Source organism: Haliotis rubra, unplaced genomic scaffold (assembly GCF_003918875.1).
Source record: "Haliotis rubra isolate DU_JTF1 unplaced genomic scaffold, ASM391887v1 Scf408, whole genome shotgun sequence".
In the NCBI taxonomy this organism is placed as follows: domain Eukaryota; kingdom Metazoa; phylum Mollusca; class Gastropoda; order Lepetellida; family Haliotidae; genus Haliotis; species Haliotis rubra.
The window spans coordinates 979,949-1,003,974 of record NW_025767089.1 but is presented as its reverse complement, the minus strand read 5'-3'; the positions used below and the strand labels follow the sequence as shown (position 1 = coordinate 1,003,974).

The window sequence follows — 24,026 nt, the reverse complement described above, 5'->3', positions numbered from 1 at the left end:
CACACTGGTTTGTAGGAGGTGAACGCATCAGGGCATTTTTTCATGTCTGTTTTCCTAAACCTTTGTTATGACTTTTACCAAATTTTTGAATCAACTTTACTATAATTTTTTATGACACCAGTAAGTATCTCAGAAAGGAAATAGATCAAAATCAGTGTTATGTCCTCTGGGGATATGGTCTCAGATCTAATAAAACAAGATTATCATTGTTTAATTAGAAACAATAATTATTATTGACAGAAGGCTTTGAACATAGGATATATTCTTTGCACCTTATTTACACTAGTAGGTAGCTGTTAAACATCTCTGATGAAAAAATAATAGATCTACATTTGTATTTTGTGTAACATTCTATTTCAATGCTAGTTAATTGTTCGAATAACTGTGGATTCTCTGTTCCAAATTTTTGCATCACATGTTTCCTATTTCTGGAAGATGGGTCAGCTAGTGTACAGGTGCAGACTGATCTTGGATATTCTTTGTGTTCTGGTGCTGTGACATAACCTGTACATAAACGCTGGCAGTTCATGAAGTCCAGTATTGTGGAAGTTTGTTTGTAAATTAGGATTCCACAAGAAAGTACTTATAGAAAAATTAATGGAAATGATCATTAAAAAATGATTTCCTTATATTCAGTGTCATTTTATCATAGGTGTACTGAATTTTGAAGAAACTTTACTGAGAGTTGCTGCAGATCAGCTGTTGAATGTCTTGCTTCTGGGTATGTCCAGATACGTCCATGGAAATAATAAATATATTGTTTACAAGCCCAATTAACAGATTTCCAAATAAGATCAAATAGGTTATGCTGTGATTGATTTGTTTACATTGATTGTACAGAGAAATAAGGTGCATGAAGTAGTAGACAGGAAATATTTTCTGCTTTTATTTACCATTCTCTTAATTCATTTAAAGATAGAAACCCATGTTTTCAGATCATTGAACTAAATTTGAACGACGCAAACGGATAAGTAAAGGCGCCACGCGCAGTGTTGGTAATCTATAGATGTAGGGGTCCCAAAATACAGCAGGAAGAAGGGTGAGGATTTATGCTCTGTAACGGCCCACACTCTAGTTTTCTGACTCGTAACAATTAAAGGCGTGGAATACATCACGTCAACCCTGCAACTATTCCTTTGGAAAGGAGCTAACTCCAGTCAGGATGTGTTAATGCAAGTGTTAGAGTAGAGCGCACGTGCGTGCGTGCGTGCGTGCGTGCTTGTGTGCGTGTGCAAGTGTGTTTCCGTCTATGTCTGCTTGTGTGTGCTTGTGTGCGTCTGTGTGTATCTGTGTATAGAACCCTTCGCCTTTCATCTGGGACTCAAATACTGAGAAGCTGGAGTAAATATCAATACACATTTGGTAATAACATATGTTATTATCAAAGTACAATGTCGAATCTTGTATTAAAGCTGTCAAACGTTACTCAGAAATATATGTTACTCGCTCAAAACTCCATTCAAATAGGGATTATATTCTCCTATTTATCTGTCGGGCCATGGTAAAACGTAGGGTACGTAACTACTGTCTGAGGCCATCTGAGAGGAAATCTGCTTCCTCAACATTTATATTTCTCTGGACTCTTGAAACAAACAAACAAACAAACCCCCAAAACAATAAACCAACTGCAATCGTTTTGAAGTTGGCTGTCTTGAGAACGAATCATTGTATTACTGGAGATGTGTATAAACCCTTAACGTAAACGTCATTTCATGGGTGCATTGAGACACATGTAATTTGTTGTATCGGGACATGCACATGGCTGTAACTATAAACTATTTGGACCTTTTGAATCAATTATGATAGTCTGACTTCAAATGGGACTTTCTACATTTTGGGACAGAAATAGTCTACTTGCTTGCTTCAACGTGTTTATAAGAGTACTTGCATCTCTTCGATGCTCCTGACCTTTGTGGGCAATGATTCCAGTGTGATTATAGTATGCAGGACAGTGTTATCAGATAGTTTCCTTTCTTACTTTCCAGTCTTGAATCTGATTGTACTGGAGGAAAATATAAACAAAGATAGCATTACAATATAACTCAAAGCTTTATTTGTATTCAATGAGGAATATACAGATTGGGTGGATACATCACAGTGAGTGGAATCGACCAATACGATATCAAATGTCCAGCATCTGATGGCAATATGATGATCCTCGGATGTTTTACCCGTGGTGTCCGCCTCCATGACCACCACCTCCATGGCCTCCACCTCCATGACCACCACCTCCATGACCACCTCCATGGCCGCCACCTCCGTGTCCTCCGCCTCCGTGACCACCACCTCCGTGACCACCACCACCACCACCACCATGGCCTCCACCACCATGGCCTCCACCTCCATGGCCACCACCTCCATGGCCGCCGCCACCACCACCACCATGGCCAGCAAGGGCGGACCCAAGGAAGACTGTGAAGAATGGAAAGAAATCAAATGATGCATAAGTGCTCATAAGTGACAGGATTCCTACAGAGAACATTCCTTTTCCAACCCTGATAAACGTTGGCACCAATGTACAAACTATGCTAATCCTAATGTTGGCAGCGTAATTGCAAAGCCACTTTAGAAACTCAGCAATACTAGTACAGTTGATTGTTACAAAGCTTAGGAAGAAGACTTACCCAAGACTACAACCACTGCAACGTTAAGAAGGTGCATCTTGCCAGCTACGTTTATCCAGGAGAGAATAAACGATTTGAATGTCGCTTTTGTGATTGACTACAGCTTATATACCTATTGTACAGGAAATCAGGATGTTGAATATAAATGCCCACATTGGAAGATTTTGCGAAAATTAAATTCCAAGACGACTTTTTACACTCTTAGAGCGTGAAGGATGAATCATATTATGTAATAACACATGGGACGATCTCACCTGCCTCTCTATATGATGCATATCTTCCTGCATAAATAGAAAAAGACATCTGTGCATTTGTGACCTAACCTGGCATCCCGTGGCTAAGCTCACTGCCGAAAAGCATGATAGATTTGATGGTTCATGGAATGCAATTACAGCTACAGACGGCTGGTGAAAAATACGAATGGAGAGAAAAGTCATGAAATGAGGAGTAAATGTCTGCCTGCAGTATTTCGTTGAGTGCAGGTAGTAATTAGAGTAAGCTACCATTACTATGAGTCAAGAAACTTGATCAACGTATGTCAAATACGTCTTTTAAAGCAAACTCCATGGCAAGCTACTTATTCATAATGAAAGTTGATGTGAAGTCTTGTTGTTTTTCTAGCTTGAGTTATAATTTCAAAACTTGAATTCCTACCTTTCGTGATTTCAAAGTCCCATTATTTACTGTAATGAGAGCAACTTCTTTGTTCTAGTTCTAGCAAATCATAAATTACGGTTCAAATGGGGCAACACTTACAATTAGGGCAACTGATTACATGGAAAAGAAATCCATCTGAGTTTCTCAAGAACTGATGCTATGTATATTCTGTCGTGATACTGACCCGGAAGTAAAGAGAGCATTGGTTGGCTGGGACGTCCTCAATAGATGTAGGGGTCCCAAAATACAGCAGGAAGAAGGGTGAGGATTTATGCTCTGTAACGGCCCACACTCTAGTTTTCTGACTCGTAACAATTAAAGGCGTGGAATACATCACGTCAACCCTGCAACTATTCCTTTGGAAAGGAGCTAACTCCAGTCAGGATGTGTTAATGCAAGTGTTAGAGTGCGCGCGCGCGTGCGTGCGTGTGCGTGTGTGTGTGCGTGTGCAAGTGTGTTTCCGTCTATGTCTGCTTGTGTGTGCTTGTGTGCGTCTGTGTGTATCTGTGTATAGAACCCTTCGCCTTTCATCTGGGACTCAAATACTGAGAAGCTGGAGTAAATATCAATACACATTTGGTAATAACATATGTTATTATCAAAGTACAATGTCGAATCTTGTATTAAAGCTGTCAAACGTTACTCAGAAATATATGTTACTCGCTCAAAACTCCATTCAAATAGGGGATTATATTCTCCTATTTATCTGTCGGGCCATGGTAAAACGTAGGGGTACGTAACTACTGTCTGAGGCCATCTGAGAGGAAATCTGCTTCCTCAACATTTATATTTCTCTGGACTCTTGAAACAAACAAACAAACAAACCCCCAAAACAATAAACCAACTGCAATCGTTTTGAAGTTGGCTGTCTTGAGAACGAATCATTGTATTACTGGAGATGTGTATAAACCCTTAACGTAAACGTCATTTCATGGGTGCATTGAGACACATGTAATTTGTTGTATCGGGACATGCACATGGCTGTAACTATAAACTATTTGGACCTTTTGAATCAATTATGATAGTCTGACTTCAAATGGGACTTTCTACATTTTGGGACAGAAATAGTCTACTTGCTTGCTTCAACGTGTTTATAAGAGTACTTGCATCTCTTCGATGCTCCTGACCTTTGTGGGCAATGATTCCAGTGTGATTATAGTATGCAGGACAGTGTTATCAGATAGTTTCCTTTCTTACTTTCCAGTCTTGAATCTGATTGTACTGGAGGAAAATATAAACAAAGATAGCATTACAATATAACTCAAAGCTTTATTTGTATTCAATGAGGAATATACAGATTGGGTGGATACATCACAGTGAGTGGAATCGACCAATACGATATCAAATGTCCAGCATCTGATGGCAATATGATGATCCTCGGATGTTTTACCCGTGGTGTCCGCCTCCATGACCACCACCTCCATGGCCTCCACCTCCATGACCACCACCTCCATGACCACCTCCATGGCCGCCACCTCCATGACCACCTCCATGGCCTCCGCCTCCGTGACCACCACCTCCGTGACCACCACCACCACCACCACCATGGCCTCCACCACCATGGCCTCCACCTCCATGGCCACCACCTCCATGGCCTCCGCCTCCATGGCCGCCGCCACCACCACCACCATGGCCAGCAAGGGCGGACCCAAGGAAGACTGTGAAGAATGGAAAGAAATCAAATGATGCATAAGTGGTCATAAGTGACAGGATTCCTACAGAGAACATTCCTTTTCCAACCCTGATAAACGTTGGCACCAATGTACAAACTATGCTAATCCTAATGTTGGCAGCGTAATTGCAAAGCCACTTTAGAAACTCAGCAATACTAGTACAGTTGATTGTTACAAAGCTTAGGAAGAAGACTTACCCAAGACTACAACCACTGCAACGTTAAGAAGGTGCATCTTGCCAGCTACGTTTATCCAGGAGAGAATAAACGATTTGAATGTCGCTTTTGTGATTGACTACAGCTTATATACCTATTGTACAGGAAATCAGGATGTTGAATATAAATGCCCACATTGGAAGATTTTGCGAAAATTAAATTCCAAGACGACTTTTTACACTCTTAGAGCGTGAAGGATGAATCATATTATGTAATAACACATGGGACGATCTCACCTGCCTCTCTATATGATGCATATCTTCCTGCATAAATAGAAAAAGACATCTGTGCATTTGTGACCTAACCTGGCATCCCGTGGCTAAGCTCACTGCCGAAAAGCATGATAGATTTGATGGTTCATGGAATGCAATTACAGCTACAGACGGCTGGTGAAAATACGAATGGAGAGAAAAGTCATGAAATGAGGAGTAAATGTCTGCCTGCAGTATTTCGTTGAGTGCAGGTAGTAATTAGAGTAAGCTACCATTACTATGAGTCAAGAAACTTGATCAACGTATGTCAAATACGTCTTTTAAAGCAAACTCCATGGCAAGCTACTTATTCATAATGAAAGTTGATGTGAAGTCTTGTTGTTTTTCTAGCTTGAGTTATAATTTCAAAACTTGAATTCCTACCTTTCGTGATTTCAAAGTCCCATTATTTACTGTAATGAGAGCAACTTCTTTGTTCTAGTTCTAGCAAATCATAAATTACGGTTCAAATGGGGCAACACTTACAATTAGGGCAACTGATTACATGGAAAAGAAATCCATCTGAGTTTCTCAAGAACTGATGCTATGTATATTCTGTCGTGATACTGACCCGGAAGTAAAGAGAGCATTGGTTGGCTGGGACGTCCTCAATAGATGTAGGGGTCCCAAAATACAGCAGGAAGAAGGGTGAGGATTTATGCTCTGTAACGGCCCACACTCTAGTTTTCTGACTCGTAACAATTAAAGGCGTGGAATACATCACGTCAACCCTGCAACTATTCCTTTGGAAAGGAGCTAACTCCAGTCAGGATGTGTTAATGCAAGTGTTAGAGTGCGCGCACGTGCGTGCGTGCGTGCGTGCGTGTGTGTGTGCGTGTGCAAGTGTGTTTCCGTCTATGTCTGCTTGTGTGTGCTTGTGTGCGTCTGTGTGTATCTGTGTATAGAACCCTTCGCCTTTCATCTGGGACTCAAATACTGAGAAGCTGGAGTAAATATCAATACACATTTGGTAATAACATATGTTATTATCAAAGTACAATGTCGAATCTTGTATTAAAGCTGTCAAACGTTACTCAGAAATATATGTTACTCGCTCAAAACTCCATTCAAATAGGGGATTATATTCTCCTATTTATCTGTCGGGCCATGGTAAAACGTAGGGGTACGTAACTACTGTCTGAGGCCATCTGAGAGGAAATCTGCTTCCTCAACATTTATATTTCTCTGGACTCTTGAAACAAACAAACAAACAAACCCCAAAACAATAAACCAACTGCAATCGTTTTGAAGTTGGCTGTCTTGAGAACGAATCATTGTATTACTGGAGATGTGTATAAACCCTTAACGTAAACGTCATTTCATGGGTGCATTGAGACACATGTAATTTGTTGTATCGGGACATGCACATGGCTGTAACTATAAACTATTTGGACCTTTTGAATCAATTATGATAGTCTGACTTCAAATGGGACTTTCTACATTTTGGGACAGAAATAGTCTACTTGCTTGCTTCAACGTGTTTATAAGAGTACTTGCATCTCTTCGATGCTCCTGACCTTTGTGGGCAATGATTCCAGTGTGATTATAGTATGCAGGACAGTGTTATCAGATAGTTTCCTTTCTTACTTTCCAGTCTTGAATCTGATTGTACTGGAGGAAAATATAAACAAAGATAGCATTACAATATAACTCAAAGCTTTATTTGTATTCAATGAGGAATATACAGATTGGGTGGATACATCACAGTGAGTGGAATCGACCAATACGATATCAAATGTCCAGCATCTGATGGCAATATGATGATCCTCGGATGTTTTACCCGTGGTGTCCGCCTCCATGACCACCACCTCCATGGCCTCCACCTCCATGACCACCACCTCCATGACCACCTCCATGGCCGCCACCTCCGTGTCCTCCGCCTCCGTGACCACCACCTCCGTGACCACCACCACCACCACCACCATGGCCTCCACCACCATGGCCTCCACCTCCATGGCCACCACCTCCATGGCCTCCGCCTCCATGGCCGCCGCCACCACCACCACCATGGCCAGCAAGGGCGGACCCAAGGAAGACTGTGAAGAATGGAAAGAAATCAAATGATGCATAAGTGGTCATAAGTGACAGGATTCCTACAGAGAACATTCCTTTTCCAACCCTGATAAACGTTGGCACCAATGTACAAACTATGCTAATCCTAATGTTGGCAGCGTAATTGCAAAGCCACTTTAGAAACTCAGCAATACTAGTACAGTTGATTGTTACAAAGCTTAGGAAGAAGACTTACCCAAGACTACAACCACTGCAACGTTAAGAAGGTGCATCTTGCCAGCTACGTTTATCCAGGAGAGAATAAACGATTTGAATGTCGCTTTTGTGATTGACTACAGCTTATATACCTATTGTACAGGAAATCAGGATGTTGAATATAAATGCCCACATTGGAAGATTTTGCGAAAATTAAATTCCAAGACGACTTTTTACACTCTTAGAGCGTGAAGGATGAATCATATTATGTAATAACACATGGGACGATCTCACCTGCCTCTCTATATGATGCATATCTTCCTGCATAAATAGAAAAAGACATCTGTGCATTTGTGACCTAACCTGGCATCCCGTGGCTAAGCTCACTGCCGAAAAGCATGATAGATTTGATGGTTCATGGAATGCAATTACAGCTACAGACGGCTGGTGAAAAATACGAATGGAGAGAAAAGTCATGAAATGAGGAGTAAATGTCTGCCTGCAGTATTTCGTTGAGTGCAGGTAGTAATTAGAGTAAGCTACCATTACTATGAGTCAAGAAACTTGATCAACGTATGTCAAATACGTCTTTTAAAGCAAACTCCATGGCAAGCTACTTATTCATAATGAAAGTTGATGTGAAGTCTTGTTGTTTTTCTAGCTTGAGTTATAATTTCAAAACTTGAATTCCTACCTTTCGTGATTTCAAAGTCCCATTATTTACTGTAATGAGAGCAACTTCTTTGTTCTAGTTCTAGCAAATCATAAATTACGGTTCAAATGGGGCAACACTTACAATTAGGGCAACTGATTACATGGAAAAGAAATCCATCTGAGTTTCTCAAGAACTGATGCTATGTATATTCTGTCGTGATACTGACCCGGAAGTAAAGAGAGCATTGGTTGGCTGGGACGTCCTCAATAGATGTAGGGGTCCCAAAATACAGCAGGAAGAAGGGTGAGGATTTATGCTCTGTAACGGCCCACACTCTAGTTTTCTGACTCGTAACAATTAAAGGCGTGGAATACATCACGTCAACCCTGCAACTATTCCTTTGGAAAGGAGCTAACTCCAGTCAGGATGTGTTAATGCAAGTGTTAGAGTGCGCGCACGTGCGTGCGTGCGTGCGTGCTTGTGTGTGTGCAAGTGTGTTTCCGTCTATGTCTGCTTGTGTGTGCTTGTGTGCGTCTGTGTGTATCTGTGTATAGAACCCTTCGCCTTTCATCTGGGACTCAAATACTGAGAAGCTGGAGTAAATATCAATACACATTTGGTAATAACATATGTTATTATCAAAGTACAATGTCGAATCTTGTATTAAAGCTGTCAAACGTTACTCAGAAATATATGTTACTCGCTCAAAACTCCATTCAAATAGGGGATTATATTCTCCTATTTATCTGTCGGGCCATGGTAAAACGTAGGGGTACGTAACTACTGTCTGAGGCCATCTGAGAGGAAATCTGCTTCCTCAACATTTATATTTCTCTGGACTCTTGAAACAAACAAACAAACAAACCCCCAAAACAATAAACCAACTGCAATCGTTTTGAAGTTGGCTGTCTTGAGAACGAATCATTGTATTACTGGAGATGTGTATAAACCCTTAACGTAAACGTCATTTCATGGGTGCATTGAGACACATGTAATTTGTTGTATCGGGACATGCACATGGCTGTAACTATAAACTATTTGGACCTTTTGAATCAATTATGATAGTCTGACTTCAAATGGGACTTTCTACATTTTGGGACAGAAATAGTCTACTTGCTTGCTTCAACGTGTTTATAAGAGTACTTGCATCTCTTCGATGCTCCTGACCTTTGTGGGCAATGATTCCAGTGTGATTATAGTATGCAGGACAGTGTTATCAGATAGTTTCCTTTCTTACTTTCCAGTCTTGAATCTGATTGTACTGGAGGAAAATATAAACAAAGATAGCATTACAATATAACTCAAAGCTTTATTTGTATTCAATGAGGAATATACAGATTGGGTGGATACATCACAGTGAGTGGAATCGACCAATACGATATCAAATGTCCAGCATCTGATGGCAATATGATGATCCTCGGATGTTTTACCCGTGGTGTCCGCCTCCATGACCACCACCTCCATGGCCTCCACCTCCATGACCACCACCTCCATGACCACCTCCATGGCCGCCACCTCCGTGTCCTCCGCCTCCGTGACCACCACCTCCGTGACCACCACCACCACCACCACCATGGCCTCCACCACCATGGCCTCCACCTCCATGGCCACCACCTCCATGGCCACCGCCTCCACCTCCATGGCCGCCGCCACCACCACCACCATGGCCAGCAAGGGCGGACCCAAGGAAGACTGTGAAGAATGGAAAGAAATCAAATGATGCATAAGTGGTCATAAGTGACAGGATTCCTACAGAGAACATTCCTTTTCCAACCCTGATAAACGTTGGCACCAATGTACAAACTATGCTAATCCTAATGTTGGCAGCGTAATTGCAAAGCCACTTTAGAAACTCAGCAATACTAGTACAGTTGATTGTTACAAAGCTTAGGAAGAAGACTTACCCAAGACTACAACCACTGCAACGTTAAGAAGGTGCATCTTGCCAGCTACGTTTATCCAGGAGAGAATAAACGATTTGAATGTCGCTTTTGTGATTGACTACAGCTTATATACCTATTGTACAGGAAATCAGGATGTTGAATATAAATGCCCACATTGGAAGATTTTGCGAAAATTAAATTCCAAGACGACTTTTACACTCTTAGAGCGTGAAGGATGAATCATATTATGTAATAACACATGGGACGATCTCACCTGCCTCTCTATATGATGCATATCTTCCTGCATAAATAGAAAAAGACATCTGTGCATTTGTGACCTAACCTGGCATCCCGTGGCTAAGCTCACTGCCGAAAAGCATGATAGATTTGATGGTTCATGGAATGCAATTACAGCTACAGACGGCTGGTGAAAAATACGAATGGAGAGAAAAGTCATGAAATGAGGAGTAAATGTCTGCCTGCAGTATTTCGTTGAGTGCAGGTAGTAATTAGAGTAAGCTACCATTACTATGAGTCAAGAAACTTGATCAACGTATGTCAAATACGTCTTTTAAAGCAAACTCCATGGCAAGCTACTTATTCATAATGAAAGTTGATGTGAAGTCTTGTTGTTTTTCTAGCTTGAGTTATAATTTCAAAACTTGAATTCCTACCTTTCGTGATTTCAAAGTCCCATTATTTACTGTAATGAGAGCAACTTCTTTGTTCTAGTTCTAGCAAATCATAAATTACGGTTCAAATGGGGCAACACTTACAATTAGGGCAACTGATTACATGGAAAAGAAATCCATCTGAGTTTCTCAAGAACTGATGCTATGTATATTCTGTCGTGATACTGACCCGGAAGTAAAGAGAGCATTGGTTGGCTGGGACGTCCTCAATAGATGTAGGGGTCCCAAAATACAGCAGGAAGAAGGGTGAGGATTTATGCTCTGTAACGGCCCACACTCTAGTTTTCTGACTCGTAACAATTAAAGGCGTGGAATACATCACGTCAACCCTGCAACTATTCCTTTGGAAAGGAGCTAACTCCAGTCAGGATGTGTTAATGCAAGTGTTAGAGTGCGCGCACGTGCGTGCGTGCGTGCGTTGTGTGTGCGTGTGCAAGTGTGTTTCCGTCTATGTCTGCTTGTGTGTGCTTGTGTGCGTCTGTGTGTATCTGTGTATAGAACCCTTCGCCTTTCATCTGGGACTCAAATAATGAGAAGCTGGAGTAAATATCAATACACATTTGGTAATAACATATGTTATTATCAAAGTACAATGTCGAATCTTGTATTAAAGCTGTCAAACGTTACTCAGAAATATATGTTACTCGCTCAAAACTCCATTCAAATAGGGGATTATATTCTCCTATTTATCTGTCGGGCCATGGTAAAACGTAGGGGTACGTAACTACTGTCTGAGGCCATCTGAGAGGAAATCTGCTTCCTCAACATTTATATTTCTCTGGACTCTTGAAACAAACAAACAAACAAACCCCCAAAACAATAAACCAACTGCAATCGTTTTGAAGTTGGCTGTCTTGAGAACGAATCATTGTATTACTGGAGATGTGTATAAACCCTTAACGTAAACGTCATTTCATGGGTGCATTGAGACACATGTAATTTGTTGTATCGGGACATGCACATGGCTGTAACTATAAACTATTTGGACCTTTTGAATCAATTATGATAGTCTGACTTCAAATGGGACTTTCTACATTTTGGGACAGAAATAGTCTACTTGCTTGCTTCAACGTGTTTATAAGAGTACTTGCATCTCTTCGATGCTCCTGACCTTTGTGGGCAATGATTCCAGTGTGATTATAGTATGCAGGACAGTGTTATCAGATAGTTTCCTTTCTTACTTTCCAGTCTTGAATCTGATTGTACTGGAGGAAAATATAAACAAAGATAGCATTACAATATAACTCAAAGCTTTATTTGTATTCAATGAGGAATATACAGATTGGGTGGATACATCACAGTGAGTGGAATCGACCAATACGATATCAAATGTCCAGCATCTGATGGCAATATGATGATCCTCGGATGTTTTACCCGTGGTGTCCGCCTCCATGACCACCACCTCCATGGCCTCCACCTCCATGACCACCACCTCCATGACCACCTCCATGGCCGCCACCTCCGTGTCCTCCGCCTCCGTGACCACCACCTCCGTGACCACCACCACCACCACCACCATGGCCTCCACCACCATGGCCTCCACCTCCATGGCCACCACCTCCATGGCCTCCGCCTCCATGGCCGCCGCCACCACCACCACCATGGCCAGCAAGGGCGGACCCAAGGAAGACTGTGAAGAATGGAAAGAAATCAAATGATGCATAAGTGGTCATAAGTGACAGGATTCCTACAGAGAACATTCCTTTTCCAACCCTGATAAACGTTGGCACCAATGTACAAACTATGCTAATCCTAATGTTGGCAGCGTAATTGCAAAGCCACTTTAGAAACTCAGCAATACTAGTACAGTTGATTGTTACAAAGCTTAGGAAGAAGACTTACCCAAGACTACAACCACTGCAACGTTAAGAAGGTGCATCTTGCCAGCTACGTTTATCCAGGAGAGAATAAACGATTTGAATGTCGCTTTTGTGATTGACTACAGCTTATATACCTATTGTACAGGAAATCAGGATGTTGAATATAAATGCCCACATTGGAAGATTTTGCGAAAATTAAATTCCAAGACGACTTTTTACACTCTTAGAGCGTGAAGGATGAATCATATTATGTAATAACACATGGGACGATCTCACCTGCCTCTCTATATGATGCATATCTTCCTGCATAAATAGAAAAAGACATCTGTGCATTTGTGGGAGACAGTGAGGAATTATCGTGGCAAACGATCTAGCTGACGATTCCGCTGATGACCGGAAAATCACGAAGGCAGATAACAAAGCGTTGCGTAAATTACGCCAGAAGCGTGGAAGAGGTGCTCCATACCCGAGTAGGTCAACCCGGAGACAGACAACGATGTCTCAGCCCATGCAAAGTGTCCTTCACCAAACTACTCCTGTGCTTCACCAGCCTAGCACTAGTCATCTTTTTCGCGGGAAAAGCGGGAAGCCTGGATCATGTTTCACGTGCGGAGACTTCGGCCACTTCAGGAGAGAGTGTCCCTTTAATTCGAGTTTGTCAGCCGGAGCGTCAACTTCCAACACTCAGGGAAACCAGTAGTGCCGGTCAAGACTTGTCAGTTGAGTATTTCTCTCATGATGGTTTTGTTGATGATGTTTGTTCTATAAAGCTCACTGATGACTATTATGAATATGAACAAGGCACGTCTGAAATTGTTGTAAGGGGCCGTCTCAAAAGCAATGTTAAATTTTGGAGAGATATCAAAGCTTCTCAATTTGTCATTGATCTTATACAACATGGTTACAAGATTCCATTCGTCAATTGTCCACTTCCTATGTCAATATCTAACAACCAGTCAGCATTAAAACAGTGATTTTGTTACGCAGGCTATTGACGATCTATTGAAGAAGCAACTTATTTGTGAATGTGCAACCCCGCCATATGTGGTCAGTCCACTCTCGGTATCGGTACAATCCTCCAGGAAGAAAAGATTGATTCTGGATCTTCATAGAATTAACTCTTATGTGCATAAACTAAGCGTCAAATACGAAGATTGGAAATGTGCTTTAAATTATATCAACGAAGGAGACTGGTTGATTAAGTTCGACATTCATTCCGCTTATCATCATATTGATATATTTCCCCCACATACTCGCTTTCTCGGGTTTTCATGGAAAGGCAATTCTGAATGTGTACAATTTTGGTTTTACCGTTTGGGCTTACATCTGCTCCTTACGTTTTCACTAAGGTCACTAGACAACTTGTAAAGAAATGGAGGTACGAGGGTAAGAGAATTGTGACATTTTTAGATGACGGAATTCTTGCTGGATCTTCTAAACATGAAACAAGTTCGTTTGGATCAGCAGTAAAGTTAGATTTGATCAGTTCTGGGTTCGTTCCTAAGGTGGAGAAATCTCTCTGGTGTCCGTCACAGTCGTTAGAATGGCTTGGATTTCATATTAACACTTCTTCCATGATGTTAACTATTCCTGATAGGAAAATTGAGAAAGTGTTGACAGCAATAAGGTTGTTATTGTCAAGTCATACACAGAGGATTCCTGTAAAAAGTGTTGCTTCCATAGTTGGTCAGATTGTGTCAATGAAACTTGTTATTGGATCCGTTTCACAGCTTATGACTAGATCTCTTTGTATTGATGTTGTTGCCGCTGCAACCTGGAGCAGTAATATTTACATTTCTGCAGGAAGTGTTACACAGCTCACGTTTTGGGCTAACAACATACAGAAGTATAAAAGCAGAGAGTTGATTGCATCTACAGTCATCAAGAGACTAGTCTATACTGACGCTAGTAACACGGGGTTCGGCGGATATTGTGTGGAGATAGACGGTTTATTTTCTCATGGTCAGTGGTCCAGATTCGAGTCTATGCAAAGTTCTACATGGAGAGAATTAAAAGCTGTGCATATGGTGCTCAAAAGTTTTGTGCCTCAGTTAGCTAAACAGAGTGTCAAGTGGTTCCCTGACAATCAGAATGTGGCAGCTATAATTGAGAAAGGAAGTATGAAAGTTCACCTGCAGTCAATAGCTCTTGAGATTTTTGAGTTGTGTACGCAACACTGTGTTGATCTTCATTTTCAATGGATTCCGAGGAATGAGAAACAAGAGGCGGATTTCCTAAGTCGTTTGATTGACTCATTCTCTTCCCACAGAGGTTACTTGTCATATCTTCCTACGAACCTCTGTTCTAATACGGCCATATTTCCCGGTTCTCGTAAAATCCCCTAGCGGCAAAAGATCGCAACAGGAATTATCTCCCTTCTTTCTAACCAATCAGAACACGTGTTACATCGACTTAGATTCAACTTGACTAACACAAGCAAATGTGAGGCCACAAATATCCCCCATCTGCCGGGGACTTGTGTTGATGTTACACACAAGACGTTTAATGGCTAGCTTGTCCGTTGTCAACGAGGGCGATGGAGACGCCACTGATCCGCCATAACATGACTGAGTTCTGTCTAGAAGAAACGTTTGCGCATCGCGCAGGGGATGAGGTTTAGTTTTCTCGAAGTATACGGAAATTACCGAGGCCTTGCGAATGATCACTTTTGAAGCAACGTCGCTGATTGCACAACTAAATCTGATTGCCTCCAATCACGAGTCTTGAACGCTCACACCATGAAAGGGCCGTATTAGAACAGAGGTTACGTAGGAAGATATGACAGGAGTAACCTCTGTGGGAAGAGAATGCTTGAAGTTGATAGGTTTGCTTCCTATTACAACGCAAAAACTGAAAAATTTAACTCTATGTTCAGTAATCCAGGATCTACAGCTGTGGACTGCTTTACCGTCGACTGGAGTGGGACTATGAACTGGGTCGCCCCCCTATCCAGCTTATTCCTAGGGCAGTGAAACATTTGTCTCTGTGCAGAGCTAAGGGAACCCTGGTAGTGCCTGAATGGCATTCAGCATGTTTTTGGCCTTTGATATGTTGCAACTCAGTGTTTATTCCACAAGTCAAGGACGTTATGTATCTACCATCGTCAAAACAATGTTATGTCCAAGTAGGATACCAGGTGGTATGTTTGAACATGATTTACATATTAATATGTTGGCACTGCTAGTAGATTTTTCCTGATTGTTTTCTATATGTTACAGATGTGTTCAAATTCTTGTATAAGGAGGACTTGGAAGAGTTGCCAGTCAATGTTAGGGAGCTGGCGGGAGCTTTACCAGAGTTGATATCGCACGCTAGAGCTGAGTCAACTAATAAGAAATACCAGAATGGTTTTGCTGCGTGGAAAAGGTGGGCAGAGTTGAATGATATGCCTTGTCAGCTACCAGTGTCTCATCTACACTGTGCTATATATTTGTTGTCGGTTGTACAGCAAAGTGACACTATATCGCCTGTTATGTCAGCTTATTATAGCTTGAGATATGCTCATTATAGCATGGGGATGGATAGACCCACCGATAATGGTTTGGTAAAGAATGTCCTAGAAGCAGCCAAACGTAAATTAGCTAAGCCTGTAACGAAGAAAGAGCCTGTTGATATTGATATTCTGCATAAAGTGTACGATTCCAGGAGTAAAAATGCATCATTGGCGGATTTGAGAATATTAGCTGTATGTTTACTGGCTTATTCTGGGTTTTTGAGATCAGCAGAACTTTTAAATATAACAAGATCAGATATTGTCTTTTTTCATTCTCATATGACTGTTTTTATTGAGAAGTCGAAGACAGATGTATATAGAGATGGGGCATGGCTTGTAATAAGTCGGACCCATTCTAAGTTGTGTCCGGTGGAATGTCTCGACAGATACCTGAGAGCAGCGGAGATTTCACCAGAGTCTCAAGAATACATTTTCAGAAGTTTGACTAAAACTGGTAATGGTTATAAATTAAGAAAAGCTAACGCTCCTTTATCCTATACTAGACTTAGGGAAATTTTCTTGGAAGCTTTGTCACCTTTCGTGGTTAATATTAAGAGCTATGGTTTGCACAGTCTGCGCAGTGGTGGTGCTTCGGCAGCTGCAAATAACGGTATACCGGACAGAATGTTTAAACGACATGGGCGCTGGAAGAGCGAAAATGCTAAGGATGGTTACATCAAAGACAGCATTAATAGTAGAATGAAAGTCTCCTTATCCCTGGGCCTTTAACTTTCTTTGCTATTCTCTGCTGCGGAACGCACGTCGGTTCCTGTTGTTCAGTATGTGCTTGTTGTGTTTTATGTAGACGGGAATGGGGGCGACTAGGAGAAATATTATTTCTATCGTTTGAAGTATGAATTAGAGGGAAATTATTTTCTCCTAGCGGTATGAAGCGTTCACATGGGTTATCTGCCCGGTAGGTGGCGTGTTATGGGAGTATATAAGGGTGTAGATATTTGAATTTGGCATTCTCGATTAGTGCACTCCCGGCCTTTCAGCATTTAACATGTTTGTATTCTAATATTGTATTTCTGTATGTTTCAGATGCTCATGATCATCGTTCGTGTGATGTGGCATGAGTGATTTTAACCATGGTGGTTTATGGCATATGTGTCGAGCCGTTATAATGTAATACTGGAATGGTATTGTCGAGCCATATATCGGCTGTCGAGCCGTTATAATACTGTAATACTGGAATGTATACCATATGTCGGCTGTCGAGCCGTTATAATACTGTAATACTGGAATGTATACCATATGTCGGCTGTCGAGCTGTTATAATACGGTAATGTTGGAATGTATACCATATGTTGGCTGTCGAGCTGTTATAATACGGTAATGTTGGAATGTCGAGCGGTTATACTACGGTAATATGGGAATAATGTATTGGCTGTTATGATATTGTCCATTGAATACCTCCTGTGTTTTGATGACAGAAATTGTCAGCATACTGTATATTATGAATCTCAGGTGTATGCTTGAATGTTGTGTAAATAATGCTTATATTTATGTAATTTATGCTGCTGTTGTCAGTTGTGCATATGCTCACATCAACCTACATAAACGTATCGCTGGATTGCAGCTATGTCCATGTTTAATGTTAACGATACTGTAAACCCTCCAGTTTTTGGTGCTGCTGCTGCATTCGTTGTGGGAACACGGTTCCAGAGTTTTTCTCTACGGGAGTTGTTATCTCTGGTTTACGTGTCGGGCTTCAGCATGCACTTCGTTATTCACGCATGATATTGTTGAATGTAGGTTTTGTGATGAAACAATGTAAATAAATTGGCCGCGGAACGCACGTCGGTTCCTGTTGTTCAGTATGTGCTTGTTGTGTTTTATGTAGACGGGAATGGGGGCGACTAGGAGAAGTGACCTAACCTGGCATCCCGTGGCTAAGCTCACTGCCGAAAAGCATGATAGATTTGATGGTTCATGGAATGCAATTACAGCTACAGACGGCTGGTGAAAAATACGAATGGGGAGAAAAGTCATGGAATGAGGAGTAAATGTCTGCCTGCAGTATTTCGTTGAGTGCAGGTAGTAATTAGAGTAAGCTACCATTACTATGAGTCAAGAAATTTGATCAACGTATGTCAAATGCGTCTTTTAAAGCAAACTCCATGGCAAGCTACTTATTCATAATGAAAGTTGATGTGAAGTCTTGTTGTTTTTCTAGCTTGAGTTATAGATTCAAAACTTGAATTCCTACCTTTCGTGATTTCAAAGTCCCATTATTTACTGTATTGAGAGCAACTTCTTTGTTCTAGTTCTAGCAAATCATAAATTACGGTTCAAATGGGGCAACACTTACAATTAGGGCAACTGATTACATGGAAAAGAAATCCATCTGAGTTTCTCAAGAACTGATGCTATGTATATTCTGTCGTGATACTGACCCGGAAGTAAAGAGAGCATTGGTTGGCTGGGACGTCCTCAATAGATGTAGGGGTCCCAAAATACAGCAGGAAGAAGGGTGAGGATTTATGCTCTGTAACGGCCCACACTCTAGTTTTCTGACTCGTAACAATTAAAGGCGTGGAATACATCACGTCAACCCTGCAACTATTCCTTTGGAAAGGAGCTAACTCCAGTCAGGATGTGTTAATGCAAGTGTTAGAGTGCGTGCTTGTGTGTGCGTGTGCAAGTGTGTTTCCGTCTATGTCTGCTTGTGTGTGCTTGTGTGCGTCTGTGTGTATCTGTGTATAGAACCCTTCGCCTTTCATCTGGGACTCAAATAATGAGAAGCTGGAGTAAATATCAATACACATTTGGTAATAACATATGTTATTATCAAAGTACAATGTCGAATCTTGTATTAAAGCTGTCAAACGTTACTCAGAAATATATGTTACTCGCTCAAAACTCCATTCAAATAGGGGACTATATTCTCCTATTTATCTGTCCGGCCATGGTAAAACGTAGGGGTACGTAACTACTGTTTGAGGCCATCTGAGAGGAAATCTGCTTCCTTCATCATTTATATTTCTCTGGACTCTTGAAACAAACAAACAAACAAACAACCCCCCAGAAACAAACCAACTGCAATCGTTTTGAAGTTGGCTGTCTTGAGAACGAATCATTGTATTACTGGAGATGTGTATAAACCATTAACGTTAACGTCATTTCATGGGTGCATTGAGACACATGTAATTTGTTGTATCGGGACATGCACATGGCTGTAACTATAAACTATACCCATGAGGGGAATCGAACCCGGGCCTTCATCGTGACGACCACTAGGCTACCCCACCTCCCCGATCCCATAATACAACAGGAAGAAAGGTGGGGATGTATGCTCTGTAGCGGCACACACTTTAGTTTTCTGACTACTTTCTGACAATATCTTATGATCAAAGTATCACAATATAAAATTCATGACTTTTCAGCAAAATATATGCGTTAAACCAAGTGGTGAACGTCTGGCACCTTGGTCATTTTGGGCTTTCTCTCTATTTCAAGCTGTTTGTGGAAAGACCTATTCACTTGTGGCTTAGGTTGCTCTTAACAACCGGAGGCCTCTCGACGGAAGTGATGCGTTTTGCTCTTCTACGCATGTGCAGAATGTATTGTCATTATGGATGAATGTATTATATTGTATCAATTGTTTTATGGTAAAGAAATGTTATACTTTGAGGATAAATTGTAAATTCATTTCAGTCAACCAGGTTCATTTGATCACCTGTTTGTACTTATGTTTACTCTCTGTTGCCTTTTAACAAATTTTGGAAATTCTACAGCATTATTTTTTTCGTACGTTCTATACAGGCTTATTAATCTATTTGAAATGGTATTATGTTGTTCAGATGTTAGGCGATATTTTTGTTCAGAAACATTTGCGATAGTTAAGATTAACATCACGATGTTTAGGGATTGTGGTACATCAAGTATCAAGGTACTTAAAGAGGCATCGATGCAGCATGTTATATGTACCCCGTTGACAACCTCGTACACCTATCCTCGAGCTATGAACAGTCGTGAAGCCTTCCAGCAGTATGGATTTGAAAAGTTATTTGGGGTAGCCTAGAGGTTAAAGCGTTCGATCGTCCAGTGAACACGCGGGTTCGATTCGTCACATGGGTACAACTGCTAAAACTGACGTAAGTCTAAGCTCACTCACTGAAAAATTATGCCATAGTTAAACACAGATACCCACGAAAGAGTAGGCTGTACAAAACATCAGTGATGAGTGGTGGGTACGTGTATCTGTGACTCGGTCAGGAATAAAGAGGATTCACACCTGAACATAATTCCGCAACACCCAATCCTGCTACATGTGTTTGTTACTATCTGAATATCTAGTTTCCATGAATAATATGTTCCGGTGGGTGGTGAGAGTTTCACATTACTCTGTGGATGGGAACAAGATGTGGGGGCTTTTGTGCAGTATTAGCTTTCTACAGTTAAACCTGAACACCCGTACATAAACCATGTTAACGTGAAGCTGGTTATTACAAAGTAGTGTCTGTTTTATAGTTGTGAAGTACTTTTAAATGTAAAGTTGGTTAGAACAAAGTAATGTTGGTTACAGCAATGTGAAGCTTGGTTACAAAAATGTGAAGTTGGTTAAAACAAAGTTATGTTGGTCGCAATAATGGAAAGTTGGTTAAAGCAAAGTAATGTTGGTTACAACAATGTGAAGCTGGTTGGAAGAAAGTAGTGTCTGTTTCATAGTTGTGAAAGTTAGTTACAACAATTTGAAGTGTTACAATATTGGGAAGTTGGTTAAAGCAAAGTAATGTTGGTTACAACAATGGGAAGTTGGTTGAGAAAAGTAATGTTGGTTGTAATAATGTGAAGTTGGTTAAAGCAAAGTAATTTTGTTGGTTAAAGCAAAGTAATTTTGTTACAACAAACAATGTGAAGTTGGTTACAACAATGTGGAATTGGTTAGAACAAAGTAGTGTCTTTTTCATAGTTGTGAAGTACTTTTAAATGTAAAGTTGGTTAGAACAAAGTATTGTTGGTTACAACAATGTGAAGTTGGTTACAACAATGGGAAGTTGGTTACAACAATGGGAAGTTGGTTGAGAAAAGTAATGTTGGTAATAACAATGTGAAGTTGGTTAAAGCAAAGTAATTGTGTTACAACAATGTGAAGTTGGTTAGAACAAAGTAATGTTGGTTACAACAATGTGAAGTTGGTGAGAGCAATAGGAAGTTGGTTACAACAATGTCGAGTTGGTTAATAATAATAAGTACATTTCTAAAGCGCTAAATTCCACGCCGGGGAATGCTCATAGCGCATACAGAGAGTTCTAGTTGCAGTCATATGATACTGAAAAATGTGAGCCTTGAGGTGAGATCTAAATACAGTCAGAGTTTGACATGTTCGCAGATGGTCGGGCAATTCGTTCCATTTCTTGGCCGCTGCCACCTTGAAAGAACGGAAACCATATGATTTCAGCTGCCAACGAGGAACATGCAGTAGGTCTCTGCGACTGGAGCGAGGTGGTCTACCGGGGATATACGACCTGAAGAGTTCCTGGAGGTACACTGGAGCTATTCTGTGAACACACTGGTATGTCAGAGACAGTATCTTGAAGTCAACGCTCGCTCGGATTGGTAACCAATGTAGTCGTTTCAGGACAGGAGTAATACTTGCAAATTTAGGGGGTTTGGTGACAATGCGTGCTGCAGTATTCTGAATTCTCTAATGAGTTCCTTTGAGATATGGAGCAGAAGGCTGCTGCAGTAATCAATGCGGGAAAGTATCAGAGATCGAACAAGTGCTGCAGTAGAATCCTCAGTCAGAAGATGGCGGATACTGCCAATGGTTCAGATGTGCTAGTAATAAGATTGAACTCTGAGACTTGCTTCTCCATCGACAGATCACATTCAAAGTAGACACCAAGATCTTTGACTGTTGATGAGAGGGGAATGGATGTGTCACCAATGTGAAGAGAAACAGTATTGATCTTCGACAAGCGGGAGGCTGGGCCGACTAATTCACCTCTGTCTTGTCCTCATTTAGCTTGAGGAGATTGGTGTTCATCCAAGCATTGACAGATGCACGGCAGTTCTCCATGTCCGTCATTGGAGAGATGGTGTTCAACTTGAAGCTATCAGTCATCTGAGTGTCATTTTATATAGATATTGTAGGACATTGTGGCTCTGGATTACCTCCTCCAACTGCTTGGTGTACGTGGTAAACAACAGAGGTCCCAAAACAGAATCTTGAGGGACACCGTAGTCCACGGAGACTGTAGATGAGTGCGAGTTCTTGATCACAACCGTTTGTTGTTGCCCTGATACATATGAAAGAAATCTTGACAAAACCTTGACACTGATTCCGTAGTCAATATTCAGCCTTTTCATCAGCTTACCATGGTCAACCGTATCGAAAGCTGACGAGAGAACCAGGAGAACTAACACAGCAACTTGTCCAGCATCCACAGCCTGTTGGAGGTCATTTAGTACTCTGAGTAGAGCAGTCTCCGTGCTATGGGCTTTCCTATGTGCGGACTGGAACTTGGTCATGAGATTGTGTTCTTCTAAGTGATGCAAAAGTTGCTTGTTCACTGCCTTTTCGAGTATCTTTGACAAAAAAGACAGATTAGAAACAGGCTGGTAGTGTTTCATTATGTTTTTGTCCAAGTCGGATTGTTTTAATAAGTGGTTTGACAGATGCGTCCTTAACTCATTAAGGCCGAGAGACGCATATATGGGGCAAATTAATCAGCTCCTCACAGCGAGTGACGTGTTTATGGGGCAGGTTATTAGCAGTTTCTCACAGCGAGAGCCACATACAGTCGTCAACAGAAAGCACCTCTTATTCAGCGAGAGACGCACATGTGTGTTTTACTTTTAAAAATCGCACTGTACCTATTATTTCAACCAATTTTGCAGTACTGAGCAAATGTTAGCTTTTCTTACGAGAGATTCCACCTTTAGTATCAATCAGAAGAAGTATTTAAAGTGTTTTGATAACAATTGCTAATCATTATCATAGGCTTGTACAGCGTTTAGCAAATGAACGCATGTCGGCGAGAAAGGGGATTATGATGTTTTACAGAGGTAAGTGCCTGGTACTCTTCCTTGGGAATGGATACTAAAATACTTCGTATGCACATTGATTGCTGTATTTAAGCTATTTTAAACATTGAGTGGATTGCACACTCAGCTTAAACATAATTAACAATTTTTATAGCACTTTTATGCTTTTCAGAATATGTTTCACTGATGTTAAAAATCCAGTCGAGAGGCAGACGCCATTTTGTTTGCATGTCATATAGTCGGTAGCGATCTTTAACATAAAATAAAATGATATTTTGTACATTTAACATGGCGGTAAGATAAATACGTTGTATGCTTCTCCCTCGGGTAATACGGTCTGATGTACGCCTCTTTGTAGCAGTGTCATCCCTCGCCTACCGGCTCGGGTGACACTGCTACAAAGAGGCGTACATCAGACCGTATTACCCTCGAGAGAAGCATACAACTTATAATGTGATAATTATAATGATAATGTTATAATGTTATAATTCTCTTTATAAGAACGTAACATTGTTACAACATGAAGTAGGTAATTACAAAGATCTGTTCCCATTCCAACATGAAATCAGTTATTTCTAAATGCTACTGGGTATGGCATCATGAAGTGAGTTGTCAGCCTCTGTATTTCATATATAACGATTCCAGTAACAGAACGTATTCGGTTATAACGAAGAGTCACTGTGATGTCACTGTAATTATGTTCAAAATTTTAAAGTGGTTCCTCAAAGTACCCTTCAGCATTCCACTCAGCTCATGTTCAACTATCCGTGGAAATCCGGGATAGGATTGGTCTTCAGCAACCAAGAGGCGACTAACGGTACCGGGTGGTCAGACTTTGGTGACACATGTCATCGTATCC

The 24,026-nt window shown here is 41.0% G+C and overlaps 3 protein-coding genes across 4 annotated transcripts; all 3 read right to left on the bottom strand.

Annotated features, from left to right (window-relative positions):
- Positions 1–2,030: 2,030 nt before the first annotated feature.
- LOC124287912 (glycine-rich cell wall structural protein-like) lies at positions 2,031–2,724 on the bottom strand. Its single transcript, XM_046724400.1, has 2 exons — positions 2,625–2,724; positions 2,031–2,412 (listed from the first exon to the last, which is right to left on the bottom strand). The coding sequence occupies exons 1-2, from the start codon at positions 2,659–2,661 to the stop codon at positions 2,168–2,170; spliced, it is 282 nt and encodes a 93-aa protein (XP_046580356.1). The 5' UTR covers positions 2,662–2,724; the 3' UTR covers positions 2,031–2,167.
- Positions 2,725–4,213: 1,489 nt separating this feature from the next.
- On the bottom strand, positions 4,214–7,770 carry LOC124287906. Of its 2 annotated transcripts, XM_046724396.1 has the most exons (3): positions 7,669–7,770; positions 7,286–7,456; positions 4,214–4,756 (listed from the first exon to the last, which is right to left on the bottom strand). In XM_046724396.1, the coding sequence occupies exons 2-3, from the start codon at positions 7,427–7,429 to the stop codon at positions 4,475–4,477; spliced, it is 426 nt and encodes a 141-aa protein (XP_046580352.1). In that variant the 5' UTR covers positions 7,430–7,456; positions 7,669–7,770; the 3' UTR covers positions 4,214–4,474. The 2 variants fall into 2 exon arrangements, with proteins under 2 accessions (XP_046580352.1, XP_046580351.1); XM_046724395.1 differs by lacking the exon at positions 4,214–4,756 and having other exon boundaries at positions 6,875–7,456; positions 7,669–7,768.
- Positions 7,771–11,796: 4,026 nt separating this feature from the next.
- LOC124287913 lies at positions 11,797–12,783 on the bottom strand. The gene is made up of 2 exons (XM_046724401.1): positions 12,701–12,783; positions 11,797–12,488 (listed from the first exon to the last, which is right to left on the bottom strand). The coding sequence occupies exon 2, from the start codon at positions 12,459–12,461 to the stop codon at positions 12,036–12,038; it is 426 nt and encodes a 141-aa protein (XP_046580357.1). The 5' UTR covers positions 12,462–12,488; positions 12,701–12,783; the 3' UTR covers positions 11,797–12,035.
- Between the last annotated feature and the right edge of the window lie 11,243 nt (positions 12,784–24,026).

Bases quoted from the DNA above. Each gene is read 5' to 3' on its own strand.
- LOC124287912 (XM_046724400.1), bottom strand. From the start codon at position 2,661: ATGCACCTTCTTAACGTTGCAGTGGTTGTAGTCTTGG. The intron at 2,413-2,624 runs GTAAGTCTTCTT...CATTCTTCACAG, and splicing joins TGCAGTGGTTGTAGTCTTGG to TCTTCCTTGGGTCCGCCCTT.
- LOC124287906 (XM_046724396.1), bottom strand. From the start codon at position 7,429: ATGGTGGTGGTGGTGGCGGCGGCCATGGAGGCGGAGGCCATGGAGGTG. The intron at 4,757-7,285 runs GTGGCGGCCATG...GTGGTCATGGAG, and splicing joins CGGAGGCGGAGGACACGGAG to GTGGCGGCCATGGAGGTGGT.
- LOC124287913 (XM_046724401.1), bottom strand. From the start codon at position 12,461: ATGGTGGTGGTGGTGGCGGCGGCCATGGAGGCGGAGGCCATGGAGGTG.